At 42.6% G+C, this 20,146-nt stretch overlaps 2 protein-coding genes across 4 annotated transcripts in view; one reads left to right on the forward strand and one right to left on the reverse strand.

Moving 5' to 3' along the window:
- The window catches only part of ANKRD27 (ankyrin repeat domain 27), a 71,342-nt gene that overhangs the window by 50,839 nt on the left and 357 nt on the right, over positions 1-20,146 (reverse strand). The window contains exon 2 of one of the 3 annotated variants that reach the window (XM_060276097.1): positions 19,929-20,087. In XM_060276097.1, the coding sequence (XP_060132080.1) occupies positions 19,929-19,931 (3 nt within the window). In that variant the 5' untranslated portion in view covers positions 19,932-20,087. The other 2 variants (XM_035117240.2, XM_035117239.2) reach the window with 2 other exon arrangements.
- On the forward strand, positions 4,804-10,568 carry RGS9BP (regulator of G protein signaling 9 binding protein). Its single transcript, XM_035117244.2, has one exon. The coding sequence runs from the start codon at positions 4,862-4,864 to the stop codon at positions 5,573-5,575; it is 714 nt and encodes a 237-aa protein (XP_034973135.1). The 5' UTR covers positions 4,804-4,861; the 3' UTR covers positions 5,576-10,568.

The following is a 20,146-nucleotide window of genomic DNA, read 5'->3' on the forward strand; positions in this document are numbered from 1 at the left end:
GTTAAGTTTATGGGGTGGCTAAAGCAGGGTCTGTTTTTGCATCTGTTAAACAGAGCATTTTCACAATGACTAAGGCAGTTAAACTAAACTTCAATGGATCCATTCTTTTACAGCCACAGCATCAAATGACTGGGGGGAAAGGAAAGGAAAACCTCATTTAAAGCAAGCAAATAATCTCAAGCACATCCCAAATTGATTGTAATATGCCGTATGTTTCATGTTATTTTTATTTCATTTGCTTTTTATTGTCATAGCTGCCAAGTTTTCCCTTTTCTCGCGAGGAAGCCTATTCAGCATAAAGGAATTTCCCTTAAAAAAGGGAGAACTTGGCAGCTATGTATTGTACAGTATTGTTTTTGTTTTGTATGATTAGTTATTTATGTATATATGTTTGTATGGGAAATTTGAAAAGATTTATTTTAAAAAGAAAAGAAAAAGTTCCCTGCCCAAGCTGTACATGGCTTTACAGCTTCTGGCCTACTACTCTTAATGGCCAGCTGATAAGAGCCAATTGCTATGAGATAGTCAATCATCCCTCCATTGTGTCTGAAGAGATAGCCAAAGATTCAAGGTGTGGTGACTCCACACACACCAGTTAATGGAAGGGACTGAGCAATAGTTTGGGCATAAATGAGGCAGAGCAGTCAGAATTAGCTAAATGCTAGAAGTATATTTGGGGTCTGGCCTCTTCTCTGGGGATTTGATATGGTGTAATATATCTTCTACTTCATGGGGTGTCTGCTCTTTCTCTGCATTCCTGTTCTACTTGTTTATTGTAGATTGAGCAAAGGAAATACAGTTAAGCGCTCCAATCCAGAGAAAGCTAAACTCAGGGCAAGCTACCCATAACTGCATTGCTTGGGGAAGTGGAGAGTCCATGCCACAAAGGCTGGGTATGCACTCCCATCTTCTCTTAATCCAATGCACGCCCACCGCTTATTTGGGAAGTCATGTACACACAATGTTGGCTCCAATCTATATCTATCTATCCTGTTGCACCCCGTGAAATTGAGAAAAAGAAGACCTAGCTGTATTTTAAGATGCCAATGTGTCTACAGTCAGTATTCTGGCTTCAGACCAATCTCCAACGCTCGCTCCCACCTTTTGAAAATCATTAAGTTCTAATTGTACTCACTTTTATTTGGCCCACTGTTGGTAGCCTTATCATCTATGAAGTCAGTCAGATACCCTCAGGAAATCCTCTACATTATTATATCATCATCATCATTATTTGACTAGCAGGAAGTGCCCGGTGCTGCCTGGGTATTTTTTTTTAAGAAACCTTTTTAAAAAATGGATAGTGCAATTTGTGAGTTTGGGCCTGTGACACCAAAAATCAGGTGCTGCCAATCCAAACTCATGTTTTGGTCCACCATCTTGATTCAAAATCAATGAAGACTGCTGTCCCCACCTTGGGATGGAACCCTTGTGCCAAGTTTAGCAACGATATCTCAAGAGGGGTCTGAATATATAGAGAAGAAACAGAAGACAAGACAAACCACTTTCCAAGATATATAGCAGATTGATTTACCACTTTAGTGGTTTACAAATATAAAACCAGTTTTAAAAGGATGGCCACGCATAATTAAAACATGCAATAAAACAATGTCATAAAACATCAAAACATTCATAATTAAAATGCAAAACAAACAAGGCCTTTAAAACAACCTATATATCTATATACACACACACTAACAATTAAGTATGGCTTCCTCCCCATTCCCCAAGCTAGTTAGGAAACTCACAGTATCAGGAAAGTGCCTTTTCCTCTCAGTGCAGTAAATGAGGACCACAGATCTATACAGCTAATATCTGATGAAGTTCATGCTGCCACTTAACTTACAAAACAGGCATGCAATAATGCAATTTGATAATTGAGCCACGGAGTTCAGAGTGCAGAGCTTGTGGTCTTCCAAAACAGACTATTTACAACAAGAAGTTGTAGTGTGGATGGAATGCTCTGGTCAGGACTCCAGCCACACTGCCATCTTCCAGAATACTCTGCTCCCTCTCCCTCTCCCTCTCCCTCACACACCCTGTTCAGCATTATGTGGTCAGTGAGGACACAATCTTCACTGGGCTGAGAGTTTGGGGGGGGTGCCCTTATCCCCCCACCCCCCAGAATAAGTTGGCTTAAGACACTGGTGAAGTTGCTGCTTTGACAAACTTCAAAAGCAGTGTTCATGTAAGCTTTTTCCGGGAAAGTCAGTTGATAAGATCTGGTGCTGATTTAAACGCCCAGCCACATGACTTATCAACGTTCTACTTAGAAACGCTCCATGCATAAGTTTTGGTAACTCAAAACTATGTGGTTTTGTTAACTGCATACAAGGAGTGCACTGGCTTCCAAGCAGCCACTGCTTTCTAACACACAAGCTTTTAGCATAATGCCTGCCTCTATCTTGGAAACAAAAGTAGTTAATCTAAGCAAAACAGCAAGTGGAACTCAACCTCTGTGTAGATAAAAACCCTCAACTGATATAAAGGTAGGGTACTAAACCCCAACATTTAACTTTAAATAAGGAGGGTGCATGCTAGTAAATGAAGAATTGGGCTTCTACTGGGATGTGAACTATACTATTCTTCACACACAAGTCGTCGTGTCCCCCACCCCACCCCCAGAATTTGTCAAAACTTAATAAAAATGCTTTATTACACTTGTTTCTTTTTATTATGCAAGGCATCTTGAAAATTACAAATAGAAATTTCACTTTGAGAACATGGCCTACATATCACTTAAGTCATCGTGTAGCCTATTCCCACCCACATTTACTCAGCAGCAGGTGCCTGCAGTGGAATTTATTCCTAAATGAGTGTGTCTAGAATTGCAGGCATGCAACCCAACATAAATGAATGCTTGTTCAGAGTCAGGCACCCACCAAGTTCAGTAGGGGGCTTACTCTGAGCAGATACTATGCATTGCCTCCTTTAAAATCCTATAATTATTGGAAATTAGATAAACTGAATTTAGTAGATCTCACATCAAAGCAGACAAGAGTAGGATTCTAGTCTCTTGAACACTAGCCTATGGGATGGTAAAGCCAGTCACAATGCAGTTCTATTACATACCTACACAGCAGGACGCTCCATTGGACTTACTCCCAGGTAAATTGGTATAGGGTTACTGTCTTAATTACTTCAATCAGGCAGTCTTTGCCTGCTAGAAGGATACTATGTCGTGGTGGGTATTTTGAAATAGGTGCTTTTAGCTACTTTACATCAAAGTTACCATCAATATCCTGTATTCCATCCAAAAAATTTAGGTTTACCCATGTATTTATGTGAATTTAAAGCATTTATGAACTGCTTAATGTTTCAAAATGTCCTAGGGATTCAAACATGCCCTTCTTCCACAGAGGAGTTACAGAGAAGCCCACACTGGAAAGACTGCAGACCACAACATCCTGTGTGGACAGAAAGTACCTGCATTGCAAGAACTCCTCTTTTCAAAACCTGGGCTGTGATCCTCCATAATTACTTGGGGGTAAGCCCCATAGAGCTCAGTGTGATTTGCTTCAAAGTAAAACATGCAGGATTGCACTGCTGCTCATTCTCCAGAAAGTCTCCAATTATAATCCCCATGGTTGACTTGGCTTAATATCTATTACCAGCAAGGGACGTTATCTAGCCAGAAACTCATTTGAAACACATCTTCAGCTGCCTATTTCTTCTCCAGTCAAAGATATTTCAGGCCACACACCAAACACTTTCCAGCAACTGCCTCAAGAGAAGCAATAAGCCCCTTACGCTTCTTCCCCTCTGAACTTTTCTACATCACCCTGCAACTTCACTCCTTTTGGAAAGCAGCACTTACTGAAAGGACACGTCCGAGCACCCCAACGCCCGAAAGGGAGGAAGCGGAAAGGAAGCAGCTCACGACACACGAGACATTGGGCAGCAGGGCCCCCAAGCTCCCTTCCAGCCGCCTGCCTCCAAGAAGCGCCCGCACTGGCCCAGGCTGAGGACCAAACCCCGCAGGAGAGGCCTGGAGGGAATCCGCTGCCCGGGACGCCTCTCGGCCGGCGCTCAAGCGCTTCAAGCTCCTGCCCCCCGGACTTCCTGGCTCACTTGCCTCCTGAGCCACAGAGTGCGACCAGGGCGCCTTGGCGGTCGCCCTCGCTCCCCGCCTTCCTGCGCCCCCGGCCCCCCTGCAGCCGCCCAGAGCCCTACCTCTTCCTCGCTAAGCCACCGAGGCGGGCACTTCCCAGCAGGCCAGCCAATCCGCCGGGCCGTTTCCACAGCCGCTTCGACCACGTCTGCTCAGTAAGCAGCCCGAGAAGGTGGAGCTTGGGGGTGGGGGGAAGGCTCACCGAAAAGCAGCAGCAGGAGCAGCCGGAAAAGCAGATGCGGCGTTCGACGGAGAGAAGAGGAAGAGCAGGAGCCCGGCGATGGTGGTGGCGGCGGCGGCGACTCTGAAAAGCTGGGCTGGGGGCCCCTGTGATTGACTCCAGAAGCTCCAGCTGTGCGCTATTTAAGGCCAGCAGCCCGGGCGGCTGCTTGGGAGCCCGAGCGCGCTTAAAGGGAGCCGGAACGGAGCTCAGCCTCACGAGTAAGGCACGAGACAGCGAGGGCGGCCAGCTAGCGCTCCTGACACCTGTCTTTCACCTCCTGCGGTGGCGTTTCCTAAGGATGCTGGGGAGCAACCAGCCCGGGGCGAGGCTCTTTCTCGCTTGCCCAAAATCCAGGCATTGCGCTGACTCCAGCAGGCGGTGAGCAGCGCGGGCTGTGGGCGATCGGGGGGCTCTGCCATGTGCGCGGGGCCCGGGGCTGAGCTTCGAAGGAGGGGCGGCGGGGGGAGGAGGAGCAGCGCGTAGGGCCGTGAGAAGCAGCGGCAGCCCGGCTGCCCCGGCCGGCCCGCGCCATGGCGAAGGATGAGTGCAAGGCGCTGCTGGACGCGCTGAGCAAAGTGACGGCCTGCTACCGGCACATGGTGCTGACCATCGGCGGCACCTCGGACTCGCAGAACCTGCGCGAGGAGCTCAAAAAGACCCGCCAGAAAGCCCAGGAACTGGCGGTGGCCAACCGCAACAAGCTTACGGCCGCCTTGCGGGACAAGACGGTGAGCAAAGAGGACAGGGCGGAATTCGAGCGGCTTTGGGTTCTCTTCTCCACCTGCTTGGAGATCCTGGAGACCGACATGCGGCGCGCCCTGGAGCTGGGGCAGGAGTTTCCCCTCAACGTACCTAAAAAGCCGCTCATCCAGACGGGGATGAGCGGCGGCACCTCCGGGGTGGCCGCCCGGGCCATGAGCGTCCAGAACATGAAATACGAGGCGGACAACAACATCGACGTGGTGGATTTGAAGGACCTGGAGAACGAGATCAACCAAGTAGGGGAGATGATGTACGAGATGGAGATGAAAGTCAGCGTCCCGCAATGGACGGTGGAGGCCAAGCAGGACCCTGGGGCGGAGCTCAAGTCCACAATCAGCGTGGGCGCCTCCTCCATCGGCATGATCGAGGTGGAGGAGAGCAAGGCCTTTTGCGATATCAGCAAAGTGCTGGCCGGCATCATCTTCACTGCCGTCCTTCTCATCGCCATCATCCTGGCTGTGTGTGTGGCAAAGCTCTCCTAAGGTGGGGGATGCCAGGTCCAGGAGAAGAGTTGGGCTTTTCTTGATAAGGGAGAAAAAGGAAAGGCGTTTGTCCCCCCCAGATTATGGTTTTCCAAGTAAAGGGGTGGAGGGAGGTGGAGAGTATGGGATGGGCTCCCTGTGCCGGAATGAGGGGCAGGGGATGTGTTCTGTTCAAGTCCTAAGCCTGAGGATTTGTGCGATATTCTAGCTTTAAAGAACAGTCCATCTAAGGTACGTGGCAGCATTACAACTCCCAGCCATAGTAGGGATTTGTTCGCTATTTATAGAAGATTATTCTCAGTAAGCAGAAAAAAAAGTATTGTTTGTGACTAGGTTCTATTGTTGGTCTATGTTTACAAACTGATTACAAATTGCACATGATTTGGAGATGGGAATTAATTCAGTGGCAAAATGGAGACACCTATAAATTTACATATAATTTCCTACAAACATAAATGATGTTGTGGTCCTGAGCTCAGGATTTGTTTTCTCTCTCTAAAAGAAGTATGCTTTTAGCCCTGTGTGCTAAGCCTGATAGTATTTTTTTTTGTGGAAGGGGGAATTTAGGACCAAATGGTTTAAGAGACCTGAACTTCTTTTGTTGTATAGGATCTAATTGCACTTTGGCACAGCGTACACTGTGAAAGGCAATCCAAATCTGCAGGAGAAAGATTAAGCACCATTTACAGAGACCTTAAGAAGCTCTGTGTTCAATTCACTGTTGCATAACATATTCTACCACTTATAGTTTGCTGTGGGGTAGGACCAGTTCAGCTGCTTTGTCTACTGTCAGTCAAGTTTAAATGCTACACTGCCTGTTCAGACCAAATCTTCCAGAAAGGATGCTGCATTATACCCCCCTTATATATATTTATAATTATACAGCATATGCGCACACATGCTGCATTATATTTAATGCATATATCACATACTCACAGTAGGATTTCCTTCCTAGTAGGTGCATTCATTGCTTTGAAATCATGTATGGATACACATACCTGAGCTGGGAGCAAGTCCCAGTGGATTCAGGATTTAATTCTGAGTAAATAAGATTGCACTGCACAACTCCTCTGGGGCTTTATGGTTTGTGCGTGGAAGCTGAACAGTGGTGTTTCTAAAACAGTGAAGCTAGAGTGCAGCAAGATCCCAAGTATGTTTACTCAGAAGTAAACTCTACTGAGTTAAATAAGACTTTCTCTCTGGTAAGTGGGCTTAGAATTGAAGCTTTAAATGCAGGCTCTGGCTATAATCCTGAGCATACTTATAAAGAAGATTCCATTTATTTCAGTGGGACTTTCATATAATGTGTTTCAGATTTGGGGTGTCAATGTCGCCTAAAAACAAGTCACTATCACTGATTTTTTTAATGCTGTAACAGGACGTTAAAACCTATGAATCTGCCTTGTGCAAAGTCAGACCATTAGTTCATCTAACACAGCATTATGCTTCTTTGCTCACTGGCAGTGGTTCTCCAGGGTTTCAGACAGGGGTCTTTCCCAGGCTTACCTGGAGATTCCAGAGAACCCTTTCCTGTGCTTGATCTCCGCTCTGATTCTATGGTGCAAAGAAGAGGCATGATCTCACGTTGACAGTCTGAAGTTTACACATGTACATCTCCTATTACTGTTAATGAGATTTACATATGTACCTGCCAGAGCCAAGAAGATTAGTATCAATCTTATAATCCTGACATACCCAAGACCTGGCACAAATGTGACTTGGATGGCAGCATTTGAGCACAGGGCTGTCGGAGCTAGACAGTGGAGCTAAACATTATGTAAAAGAGGGCATTGCTCCTCTTTTAAGCTGTCTGTGGAACAGTATCTTTAAAGGGGATGCATGAAGCATTCCTGTGCAAACAAGGCCCTATCTGAAATGGCTTTTAAAGCAGCATTTCATTTCAGTCACAGTGGATTGTCAAGAACAGTATACTCAACATGCAGTTCCACTCATTCAAACTACAAAGGTGTTACTGAACATTTCTAACCACTTTAGCAGCAATTAGCAGTTCCAGGCAACAAAGTTAAGCAACTGAAAGTGTGGTCCCATCCCTGTCTACTTAGCAGTAAGTGAGACTAACTTCTGAATAAACATGCTTAGGACTGTATTGCTCATGTGCACAAAACATGCTTCTCTACTTGCCCCTTGAATTAACTGAGTTAATTGAAGCGGTAAGAAGATTTACAGGTCAAGCTTCAACCTCTTCAAACTTTTAAGTGCACAAGTCGGTGAAAACATTAATCTGAACCCTTGGGTGTAACAAACCCATGAGTTACAATTGTCCAGTGTTAGATTTCCTAGCAATGGTGATATGTGTTTTGGATTGGCATTGTGATAGAGTGATATACTTTGCATGATAGGATGCCCTAAGTTACTTTACATGAGTTCCTAAAGAGCTACTTCCACTTTCTCTATACCAGTGATGGTGAACCTTTTTCAGCCCAAAGTTCACATTCCCTTCTGGGCAACTTTCTGGGGAGGATGTCTGGCCTCAGGAGAGTTCCAGTGGCTGAAAAGAGAGAGCTTGGGAGCACATTCGGGGCCCAGACCTGAGACCCCTGCTCTAGACAGGACTGATTTATATGGTCTGACACTATGGGCTAGCTCATTACATTTAAATCAAATGGCTAACTCAAGAGCATCCACCCACCCAGCAACTGCTACAGGGCTAACAAGAATATATTGTATGATTACTAAGAAGCAGGCAGCAGAATCTTATACCCTGACCCTAAGTCACTTGGGCTAAGAGCACGAGTCTGCTATTGACAAATCTGTTAAGTTTTATTAATAGAGCTATCCTGAATGTAATACTTGGAATTAGGTCCCATTAATTTCAAAGGATCTTCCATATGGCATGTTTAGGATTAGTATGCTTGTCTCATTAATGTCCTTGCAAACTGGATACATGCAGCCCAGTTCTCTGTATATTTACATGGAAGGTCATGATGGACTCAATGGATGTCGGCAAACCTAAAAACACTTGAAAGCTAGTCAACATTGGGATAAGTGGGACCTACCTGCAATAGGATCAGGCTGCACAGCTGCAATGCTTTTTGTACTTACTTGGAAGTAAAGTCCCATTGAGCATAGCTGGACTTTAACTTCTGAGCTAACATGCATAGGAGGCGGGGCTGCCAGTGAAAACCTATAGGTTCTGCCTTCACAAGCATATACTTACCGTAGGTATGTACCTAGCAAATCTATTAAGACTAATGATTTACTGACCATTCTTGAACTCTATGTGATGCCTACATCATACAGTACCCACATTAGTTTCCTTAGAATTTTAAGTTTACACTTATTTACCAGTACAGTACTTGTAAGCCAAAACTTAAAATTCTCTGCATACAGGTAGACCATATTTCAGATCAAATATACTCAAGACAGACTTCTGTCCTACAGGGATTTTATGGAAAAGAATGCCCTGTAAGTATGCACAAAATGAGAACCTAATTCCATAACTTGCTTCTCTTTAGGAATGAACCATTAATCTTCCTAAATATGTTATTTGAGTAAACTGGCTCAGGCTACCCATTAACAGCAGTCTTGTTAGTGAAATTTGTGCTGCATGTTTGCAGGCAGCACTGGACAGCAGGCCGTCAAACAAGTCTTGGTTCTGTAGAGGTTGCAACCAGGCAAGACTTCAAACCATGTTAACACATAAATAAATCCTCCTGTGTTCAATAAGCAAGACAGCAGCCTTAATTACTCAAGGTATCAAAAGTGTTTTGATATTTGATTGTAAATATGTGTTTAGTCCAAAAATGGAATTGAGAGGTGGAATTTGGATTTTATGTATTTGAGATGACAATGATGTCAAAATTGTGTACTCATATTGGTGCTAAAGTACCTCTGCATATGTAGATAGACTCAAACTGCTGCTATTGATCCCGTGTTTTGACCACTGTTTCACTTCAAACATTGTTCATGAGAGGTAGTGATGGCTGTCTTCACTGCTACAAGGGCTAGACCTTTTTCTTCAGTGTGGTTCACACACCTTGCACTTAAAGCTGGTCTGCAAATGGCAGCATTAAACTTCAGAGTGGGGGGTGCATCGTTGGATTGCAGCTAGCAGTATTTTAATCAGAAACAGATTGTATATTCTTTGCACACCAAGGGTTGTATTTTTTTCTGGAACAAACAGGAAATCCAGATGCATTAACTTTTTTTAGTTCCAACTTGGGTGCAGTCTTTTCTCTATCCATTTTTGTAAAAGTGTCAGGTTTATGAGATGTAAATCTATTATGCGGACATACAAGATTTGTTTTCCAAATGATCTAAGACACAGGATTGCCACTATCTAATTACCTAATGGGTCCACCATTAATCTTCCATGTACGCCCAGTGTAATCACATGCGCAATGTGACCTAGGCACAGCTGCCTGTCGCATGGTTTACTAAGCTGACCAGATGCAAAGGAGGTCAAGACTCTCATACCTTTAAATAGTGATATGGAAGAAGACATGTTGACAGGTTTAGCTTGCTAGGTAGAAATCAATGGAATAAAATATAACAGCTAAAATTCTATGGAAGTGTGAAAGATATGAGACACTGGAAGAACTTTCTGACAGTAAGAGCTGTTCAACAGTGGAATGGACTCCCTTGGAAGATTGCAGGCTCTCCTTTCTTAGAGGTTAATTAAGCAGGGGCTGGATGGTCATCTGTCATGGATGCTTTAGTTGAGATTCCTGCATTGCATGGGGTTGGAGTGGATGAGCATTGGGGTACCTTCTACAGTGCAATTCTATTATTCTGTGGTTAAACGACTTGGATGAAGGAATTGAGGGTATGCTCATTAAATTTGCGGATGACACCAAACTGGAAGGGGTAGCTAATGCCACAGAAGACAGAATTGGGATTAAAGCTGATTTTAACAGATTAGAGAACTGGGCCCAAACAAACAAAATGAATTTCAATAGGGACAAATGTAAGGTTCTACACTTGGGCAAGAAGAACCAACTCCACAAATATAAGATGGAGGGACACCTGGCTTGCCAGTGTTGTTGTTTAGTCGTTTAGTCGTGTCCGACTCTTCGTGACCCCATGGACCATAGCACGCCAGGCACTCCTATGGTCCATGGGGTCACGAAGAGTCGGACACGACTAAACGACTAAACAACAACACTGGCTTGCCAGGTGTATATGTGAAAAGGATCTAGGGGTCTCAGTAGAACCACAAGCTTAACATGAGTTAACCATCTGATGCAGCAGTAAAAAAAGCTAATGCTATTCTAGGCTACGTCAACAGACGTTTAGTGTCTAAATCAAGGGAAGTAATAGCACCACTATTCTGCCTTGGTCAGACCACACCTGGAGTACTGTCTCCAGTTCTGGGCACCACCATTTAAGAAGGATAATGAAAAGCTGGAACGAGTGCAGCAGAGGATGACCAAGATGATAAAGGGCCTGGAAACCAAGTCTTATGAGGAATGGTTGGGGGAGCTGGGTATATTTAGCATGGAAAAGAGGAGACATGAAGGCCATCTTCAAATATCTAAAGGGCTGTCACATGGATTAAGGAACAAGCTTGTTTTCTCCTCCAGAGTATAGGACCAGAACCAATAGATTTATGTTACAAGAAAGAAGATTCCAATTAAACATTAGGAATAACTTTCTGATGGTAAAAGCTCTTTGACGGTGGAACGGACTCCCTCCAGTGGTAAAATCTCCTTCATTGGAGGTTTCTTAGCACAAGTTGGATGGCCATCAGTCATGGATACTTTAGTCGAGATTCCTCAATTCAGGCTTCCTCAACCTTGGCCCTCCAGATGTTTTGAGACTACAATTCCCAGCATCCTTGACCACTGGTCATGCTAGCTAGGGATCATGGGAGCTGTAGGCCAAAAAAATCTGGATGGCCGAGGTTGAAGAAGCCTGCCTTAATTGCAGGGGCTGGAATAGATGACCCTCAGAGTCCCTTTCAACTCTACAATTCTACGATTTATATCTTAGCACTCGAGCCACTAGATTGTGATGTACTGAATATATTTTACACACAAAATCACATTAGCTCAGGTTGCACATAATGGTCATCTGAACAATTTCTTGGCACAAAAGTACAGTACAAGCATTTAGACTTCTAGAGGAGAGACTGCTGCCACTTTGCTCTTGGCCTGGTCTTCTGCAGCTGTGAGATAAGCCTTGGTTTAACCTAGTAAGTCATCTGACCCTGCGCTCATCGTTTGTCCCCTCCAGGCAAATCACAAGCTGTAAGCCAAACAAAACTTGGTTGCAGCTCATGGTTTCTTGGGAATGAAACAAACCACAACCCTTGGTTCAGGCAACATGCTACAGGACTGAAGAAGCAAAGCAGCCACAATCTCCATTTGGACCAAGCCATGGTTTGGCTTAAGTGTTATGTATAAACTGGATCACAAATTTAAAGCAGAAGCTTGGCTTTTATGCATACACACACACACTTCTAAAGGCCTGGTTATTTTCTTATGTTTACAGCCTTAGTAATTTTTAAGAATGTATATATTCACTGGAAAAGGCAGAGGGAGTCTTTTTTTTGTAAAATAAGATTTTTTTAAAATCAAACTTTGCTGTATTTTACAGAGTATGACAAAGTAATGTATTACGACCATGATGATAACCCAGTAATTATAAATACAGAGTGTGCAATATAAAAGGAAATAAGCACTTTTGATTTATAACATCCAGGTTTTACTTCAAAATGTTTTGTCGGGTTCATATTACAGAATTGTTTTAGTATGAATATGGAAGTGTTAAAATATTATAATGAGCTGGCATCATTCCATCTGAGCAAAAGTGTTGCTTTTGTGCTCAGGATAAAGCCTGTTGCTATTATTTATTTAAAATAAAGCCTGTTCTGTCAACTTGCCAGCCTGTTTGTGACAGTCATTTTTTCAAAAAAAAGGCAGATGCCCAAGCATAAGCTTATCAATCAAACTGAGTTACCCATACTGAATTGCCTACACACTCCAAATAACCCATTTCATTATTATATTGTGAAACACCACCACCACATTAGAGAGTTGTCGTAAACTTCCATAGTTATTTTACTGAGTGGTATCTCGCCTGCAAAGAATTTATTATTGTCCACATATATGCGTGTAAGGCTGAAGCACAAAACACTGTTTAAATATTATCAAATCAACTGCTTTATATATAATATACTGTAATGCAGTGGGAATTTGCTTACAGATGACTTTGTGAATTCAGTTTTATAGCGTGGCACCTAAGCTAATTCTCAGAAATATAACCACATTCACTTGGAAGTTCAATTTTGTTAAAGTGTCACTACCTTTAAAGTAATTAGACTTAGATGGTGGGGGTGTCAGCTTTTGAATTACTCCAGCACACTGACTCTTAGAACACTGGTGCCCTACATTCACCCCAAGATCCACAGCAACGAAAAATTTTGGAAATCTATAGAGAGGACAGAAAGAGAAAAATTCAATTACAATTTATGGTGATGAGCTGAAGCCAAGGGGTCTGCACCTGGAAAAATCAAGCACTGAATGCTGATCTTTGCTTGTTGAACTAAAGAACCTTAAAGGTTTCATCTGTTTTTCGCAGGTTAAAAATGAGCAAACCAAAATCAGTTGGAAAGATCCGGTAATGAAAAAAGAAATATTAAATTAAAATTCAAAACAACATAACCCGGAAGGCCATGTGTCACAGGATTGTTTCTATATATAAACAAAATCCAAGAGGTATTAAAGCTCCTAGCCTTCCGGCTAAAAATTAAGAGTGCAGAATAATAATTTGAATATAAATAAATGTTTGTGAAGCTCCTCATCAACATATTTACCCTTCACAGATTTTCATTATGTAAAAAGTCATTCAGGAAGACCAGTGGATTATAGTCCTCTAAATGCTTTCTCTCAATACGATTATGTTAGTCTTTTAATGCAGGCTGAGGTCTGAGTGGAATAGTAGGGCTACACGTGAGCATTCAGCTGCAGCCTACAGTACAACTGGGATTACTGAAGAATGACTGCTTTCTAAATCTTTTGTGAAATTGTGCATATGCCAAGTATCTGAATAGCATTAAAGCAAGGAATAAGAAGTCGGTCTATATGAAAGTAAATTGCACAGATGAGATGACAAAACTTCATGTTATAATTCCACCAGGTATATTTTGCACAGCTAAGCACTGCATAAAGACTAGGAATCTTAGTTTAAAACAAACAATGGTAACTTAAACATGCCAGCTATGGTTTGATGCTGGCTCATTTTGCAACTAACCATTTTCTATTTTAATCTGGATGACAAGCCCAAACTTCAGTTAACTGAGTTTGTATACAATGCACAACTATGGCTAGTTCTAAAGTGAAGTAAGACTTCACTTTCATTTATGTACAGAGAAGGGAGAAGGCTGTGAGGCTGTGTCTGAACTGGGCCTTATATTATTTTACTGCAGATTTGAAAGCAAGGCAGTTCTTTATGTAGACATTAATCTTTTTCTTACAACAAGTTATTTTCAAAGAAGGATAATGACAAATCAAATCAATCTGTATTTTCTTTATTTGGCAAAATCCATATCTGCTGGACGTGAACTCCGGGAAGCCTTTTTTTTCCCCCATGAATATTTCAACATTTAAAAGTAGCTATTAAATCAGAGCCCGTCATGTAACTTATTTATTTCTTCTACAGTTGGCAAGGAAAATAACATTAATACAAAAACCTTAAGAATGCAATGTGAATTTAAGATTTTAAAATAATTTCTTGACAGAAATCAAATTAAGAGAACAGTCTAGACTCTTAAAAAATGGCTACTTGTAATTAGGGTGCATATTAGACTTTAGAACATAGACTAGGTATATAATAGTTTCTAAATCTCCATTTCTAATGCACTCAGTGAAAGAGGAGGAAATAAAAACAATTTCACTTAGCTACTTCATAGCAGTTAAATGCTCACTAGCACTTTTCTGGAAAAGAAGGGAAATTAAATTACAGGAAATATAGTAACAGGTAAATCCATGAAGTCACTTACAGATGATCCCTTGTTTTGTATTAAGAATGGTTTTTATCCTTTAAGGACATTGGAAAAAACTTCACCTCAAAAATTAAAATATCTGCAAATATGTAAGTCATTTATATTATTAGGTTACTGTATATCTAATGCTAGTTATACCAAGAGTAGACCCAATTAATTCACATGACTAATTTCAATGGGTCTACTCTGCATAAAACCTAGCTTGGTACAGCCCATAATCAGCCAGTTACCAGAAAAACAATTACATAACTTTGTAACCTTTAAGAATTGGTACCTGAATTTGCTTGTTTTTCCCTTGTCATGTCTATTGGACTACAGGCCTATGGATAAGGACCATCTTATTTGTAACATTTCAGGCACTTCATGAATGGAAGAAAAATAGCAATAATAATATTGCAATAAAGAAAGACCAAATAATTCTCTACATTGTGGGTTGTATGTGATGCTAAGTTAAAGTCCCTTAGTACTGAAAGTACTGGTTCCACTGGCAACATGTTTTGTATTGTTGCACAACAAAATGCAGAAGCAGGTCGCTGCTAACTTTGCTGCACAACCCCACAAGTTGTGCAATGAGTTTCCTCTAGTACAACTGTTGCAAACTGGATTCTTCTGCTGTATAATATTAACATTCCAAAAAAGTGAAAGGGCGGACAGAGAACGTTGGATACAGCCCCATATCTATCATTTTTAAACGGGGCAATTTTATACTTGACTATTCATAGGTCAGCTCTACTGAGTTCACTGAAACTTACTAAAGAGTACTGCAGCCAGGAAATGATGAGAATATATTAATAAAAAATTAATGATAAACAGTTTGTATAGCGTATAAGAGAAAGAGTGAGCAGATGTCCAGTCTTGCGTGTGTGTCTGATTATAGTTATGCTGGTGTTTCATCCCAGTCCCCCCCCCCCCCGGCAAACATAATCAGCCAGCTGGCTGACCTCTGCTACTCTGCCAAGCTAGTATCAAAATGAACTTGCAGCCAAGCAGTTTGGTAGGCCAAAAGGCGCAAGAGCAGTTTACAGTTTTTCAGCATTCTTTTTTTATTTCTCAAGTGATTTCTATACCACTGTTCCACCCCCCAAAAAATCACACAGTGATTTACAACAGTAAGGTAATCTAAAAACACAAGAAACAGAAACATTAAAGTAATGATCCTAAGTTACACAATTAACCACATCATAAAAGTGTCTTAATCCATCAGTTTCCAAAAGTCTGAAAAAATGTGAGTTTCTACATGGCATCTAAAAAAACATAAGGTTGGAGAAACACACACTTCAGTCAAGAGGTCGTTCAACTGCAGAATCACCATTGCAAGGGCCCTTCCATGGGCCTCCACACAAACACACTTCATTTAATGCAGGGACCATGAGGTGAGCCTTTTCTGCTGATCCTAATGCATAGGCAGGTTGATATGGGAGAAGGCATTATCTCAGATATTTATGAACATGAATTAGTAAGCACTGAGAGGGATTTCAGAGTTTACACTCTCTACAAACTGGCATGGTCCAACTCAACAGTAAAAAAAAAATTAATAAAAAAATTGGTCCATTAGCCCCCACTACTGACAAAACATAGCAAATGCATTCTCCATTTCTCTGAACTATTTCCCATGGAAGGGAAGTACTGTCATAAAGTGTGGAGATGCAATTTTGGAATTCTGCATCCTGGCTTAATTGAAAGACAAATTAAAGGACACCAATCGTGGAAAAGCTACTGACTGCATCTCCTAAGAAGGCCACTACTTTCAGGATAATAGATTCTAGGGAAGTGGAAAGATAATCTTTTGGATTTTGACACAGAGACTTGCTTTCTCCTTGGCTATGGTGATCACTGGGCGGTCATGATCTCACTCTTTCCTCATCTAAGATCACCCCCCCCCCAATTGCTCTTTACTACTGAGGATGTCACATCCACTGGCTGCCGCAATCTCACTATCAGCCCCCTCTCCCACAGTCCCATCCAAAGGCTGCACTTGCTTAAAAACAAAACAAAACACAAGGCCAGGATAGAGAATGCCAAATGCATTGTGTATTCTGGACCTTCTTAGATGCATCTGTTGGCCTGCAGCCAAAAGCACTTTATGCTGCAATTCTGTGCAGTTAGCAACACTTAAGACCATTGATTTCAATGAGCTTAGGGGGTGAGATCAGGGAGCAGTGTACAATAATTTCAACTGCTACATTGATTGGATCAGCAAACCTTTTCAGCAGGGGGCCGGTCCACTGTCCCTCTGACCTTGTGGGGGGCCAGACTATATTTTGAAGGGGGGAAAAGAACGAATTTCTATGCCCCACAAATAACCCAGAGATGCATTTTAAATAAAAGCACAAATTCTACTCATGTAAAAACACCAGCCAGGCCCCACAAATAACCCAGGGATGCCTTTTAAATAAAAGGACACATTCTACTCATGTAAAAACACGCTGATTCCCGGACCGTCCATGGGCCGGATTTAGAAGGCGATTGGGCCGGATCCAGCCCCCGGGCCTTAGTTTGCCTACCCATAGATTGGATGGTAAAATTTCAAAGCTCTTACAGTAGCATCAAAATGTAGATATGATATTAATAATGTATAAATATATAAATGTATGTTTAGAATAATGGGAAGTGTGTGCACTTCAGGAAGCAGGCTGAGGCTCAATCAATACAGGCACACCACATGCTGCCTATACTTGTTGTATAAATTGTCTTTTGGACAGCTTGTCTGTAGATTCCCAGGATTCCCTAGAACTGGTTCCCAACTGGTGGGCCGTGGACCCCCGAGGTCCGCATAACCTACCCGGGGGTCCATGGTACCATTCACTTAACAAAAACCACTGAGATATAAAGAAATTCAAAAGTAGGGGGCGCATGGCTTGGCTTTTGAAAAACAGTACTTAGCTAATTGGGAGTATATGGATGTATACCCATGTAACAAACAAGTGTTAAACCAAACCAAGGCTCATAAGTAAACAACAACCCATGGCTTAAGATTTTGGATTGTTGGCAGTAAACAAATCATCGTAAAACTGATCGACATGGTTCACAGGTTGAATAAAACATGTGTGAACCAGGCTACTGAGTCACCTTCCCAGTGGACTATAGACAGCACTATAGAAAGGTCACTTGCCAAGCAAGGAAGCAGATAAGTCTGCACTTTCCAAGAGTCATTATATGTGTGCATGGAGTGCTCTAATTACGTGACACATGCTGATTCCGCCTCTGCTGTACTGCAGTACTTGAGAAGAGAGTAAACACGAGTCAGGAGGAGCAGTGAAGAAGCGGCAGAGAGCTACTGGAAGACAGTGTAGCGTGTGCCATGTGGTATGCCTTGCATAAGTTAGCCTGCTGGCTGCTGCCATCAGGTGTGGTAGCAGAGGATGCTGTCCCACCACTAGTACTGAAGTAAGTACATGGGATGAGGGTGGAGCATCCTCTTGTCTTTTGCCTCAGGAACCAAAAGATATTGGGTCAGTTCTACAAAGCTACCATTTACTCATCACTGTGGATTTGCAGACCTTATCTTGGTAGTTGTACATTATAGACCCAAACACCTTATTCCATCTCTACTGTTTCACATTCTGAATCTTATTTATCTATTTATTTATTTATTTATTTATTTATTTATTTATTTATTTATGGAGTAAAATGTTTAGATATTATATATCCCTCATGTGCGTATACATCTCAGACAGAAAATGTAAGTGTGTTTTATTCTATCAACAAGATTCCATTTGAAGCAAGATTTGTCAGAAGTGAGTCCCACAATGTTTTGTAAAACAATATACAATAAATCAGGGCTCCCAGACTACGGCCCGGGGGCCGGATGCGGCCCAAGTGGCCTGCCAATCCGGCCCACAACGACGCCCGATGACGCCCGCTCTTACGGTGCGCAGCGCAGCAGCGTTCTTCCGGGTCGGGAAAAAAGCGCAGAAAATCCTTTGTGCGCATGCGTATGGGCCTCTCCCGACCCGGAAGAGGTCATTTCTGGTGCACTTCCGGGTCGGGGGAGGCCCATACGCATGCGCACAACGGATTTTCGGCGCTTTTCCTACCCTGGAAGCGCGCCGCCGCGCCAGTAAGCGCTCGTGCGCATGCGCACGGGCGCACATTCCCCGCCGGCCGGCCCGCACAGGCGCGCGCTCCCCCGTCCTCCACGCGATTGGCGCGGTGGGAACCGGCCCAAACGCCGGTAAGTCTGGGGACCCCTGCAATAAATCATTGTCTGCAGAAGTACCGAGTGGGATTTTTCAGACAACTGAAAATTAATCTGAGTTTCTACAGCAGGGGTCCCCAAACTAAGGCCCGGGGGCCGGATGCGGCCCAATCACCTTCTAAATCCGGCCCACGGATGGTCCGGGAATCAGCATGTTTTTACACAAGTCGAATGTGTCCTTTTATTTAAAATGCATCTCTGGGTTATTTGTGGGGCCTGCCTGGTGTTTTTTTGTAAGTAGAATGTCCCCTTTTATTTAAAATGCATCTCTGGGTTATTTGTGGGGCATAGGAATTCGTTCATATTTTTTTTTCAAAATATAGTCCGGCCCCCCACAAGGTCTGAGGGACAGTGGACCGGCCCCTGCTGAAAAAGTTTGCTGACCCCTGTTCTACAGGGTGCGTTTCAGTTTAATGCTGGAGATTGCCCCTGCTACACACACAATTTGGAAATAAGGAGAATATTTGAGCTGCCTATTATTTTTAGCCCACCCTTCTACCAAGGATGTAAAGTCAGTCTCTTGTGGCTGTAGTCTAGCTAACAAAAAGTTATTGGCTTAGGGTCACTTAATGAACTTCATGATTTAGCAGGTATTTGAATCAAGATATCCCAGGTCCTCTATACAGGTAATTACCTCACTAGCTCTGATTATATATATATATATATATATATATATATATATATATATATATACTTTGAAAGAAATTAACCTTTCCCCTAAAGTTCTCAAGACAGTTACATACACTCCACCACTGTATCCTTACACCCACCCTGTGAGGTACGGTAGGTTATACTGATTGTGGGCAGTTGAATGAATAGAGATTAGATCCCAAGTCCCTTCAATTGAAATTCAGGCTGCAATCTCAAACACACACAGAGCGTAAGTCCCAGTTTACTTCTGACTCTGACCTTGGCTGCTTCCTTTTTGCTAATGCATTTCACAATGGTTAACTGGCACCTGTATTTTAACTCTCTGTGAGTTTTATTGTGCAGTTTTAAATTTTATTGCTGCAAGCAGCTTTGATATATTTTTAATGACGTAATGGTGTATAAATATTTTAATTTAATTTAATTTAAATAATTAAAAATGGGGGGGGGGCATATCTTTTACACTCATTTGTTTTCTTTGTCCCGGCCTGTCATTGTGAACCTTGTGTATATTTGCTTTCACACTTATCCCGTATACTTACCATGCTAACGCCATCTCTCTTTTTTCCGCTCTCTCCTTCCTTAGTTGTTCTTGGACTTCCACCTTCCTTAATGTGGCCACATACCCGTTGAGCGAAATATTTGTTTATTTATTACATTTTTATAACCCGCTCTTCATCCGAGGATCACAGGGCGGTTTACTGCATAAAAACACAAAATGCGGGACATAATAATTATAATAAAAATGCCACACGCAAAC

This window comes from Zootoca vivipara, chromosome 6 (genome assembly GCF_963506605.1).
Source record: "Zootoca vivipara chromosome 6, rZooViv1.1, whole genome shotgun sequence".
Taxonomy (NCBI): domain Eukaryota; kingdom Metazoa; phylum Chordata; class Lepidosauria; order Squamata; family Lacertidae; genus Zootoca; species Zootoca vivipara.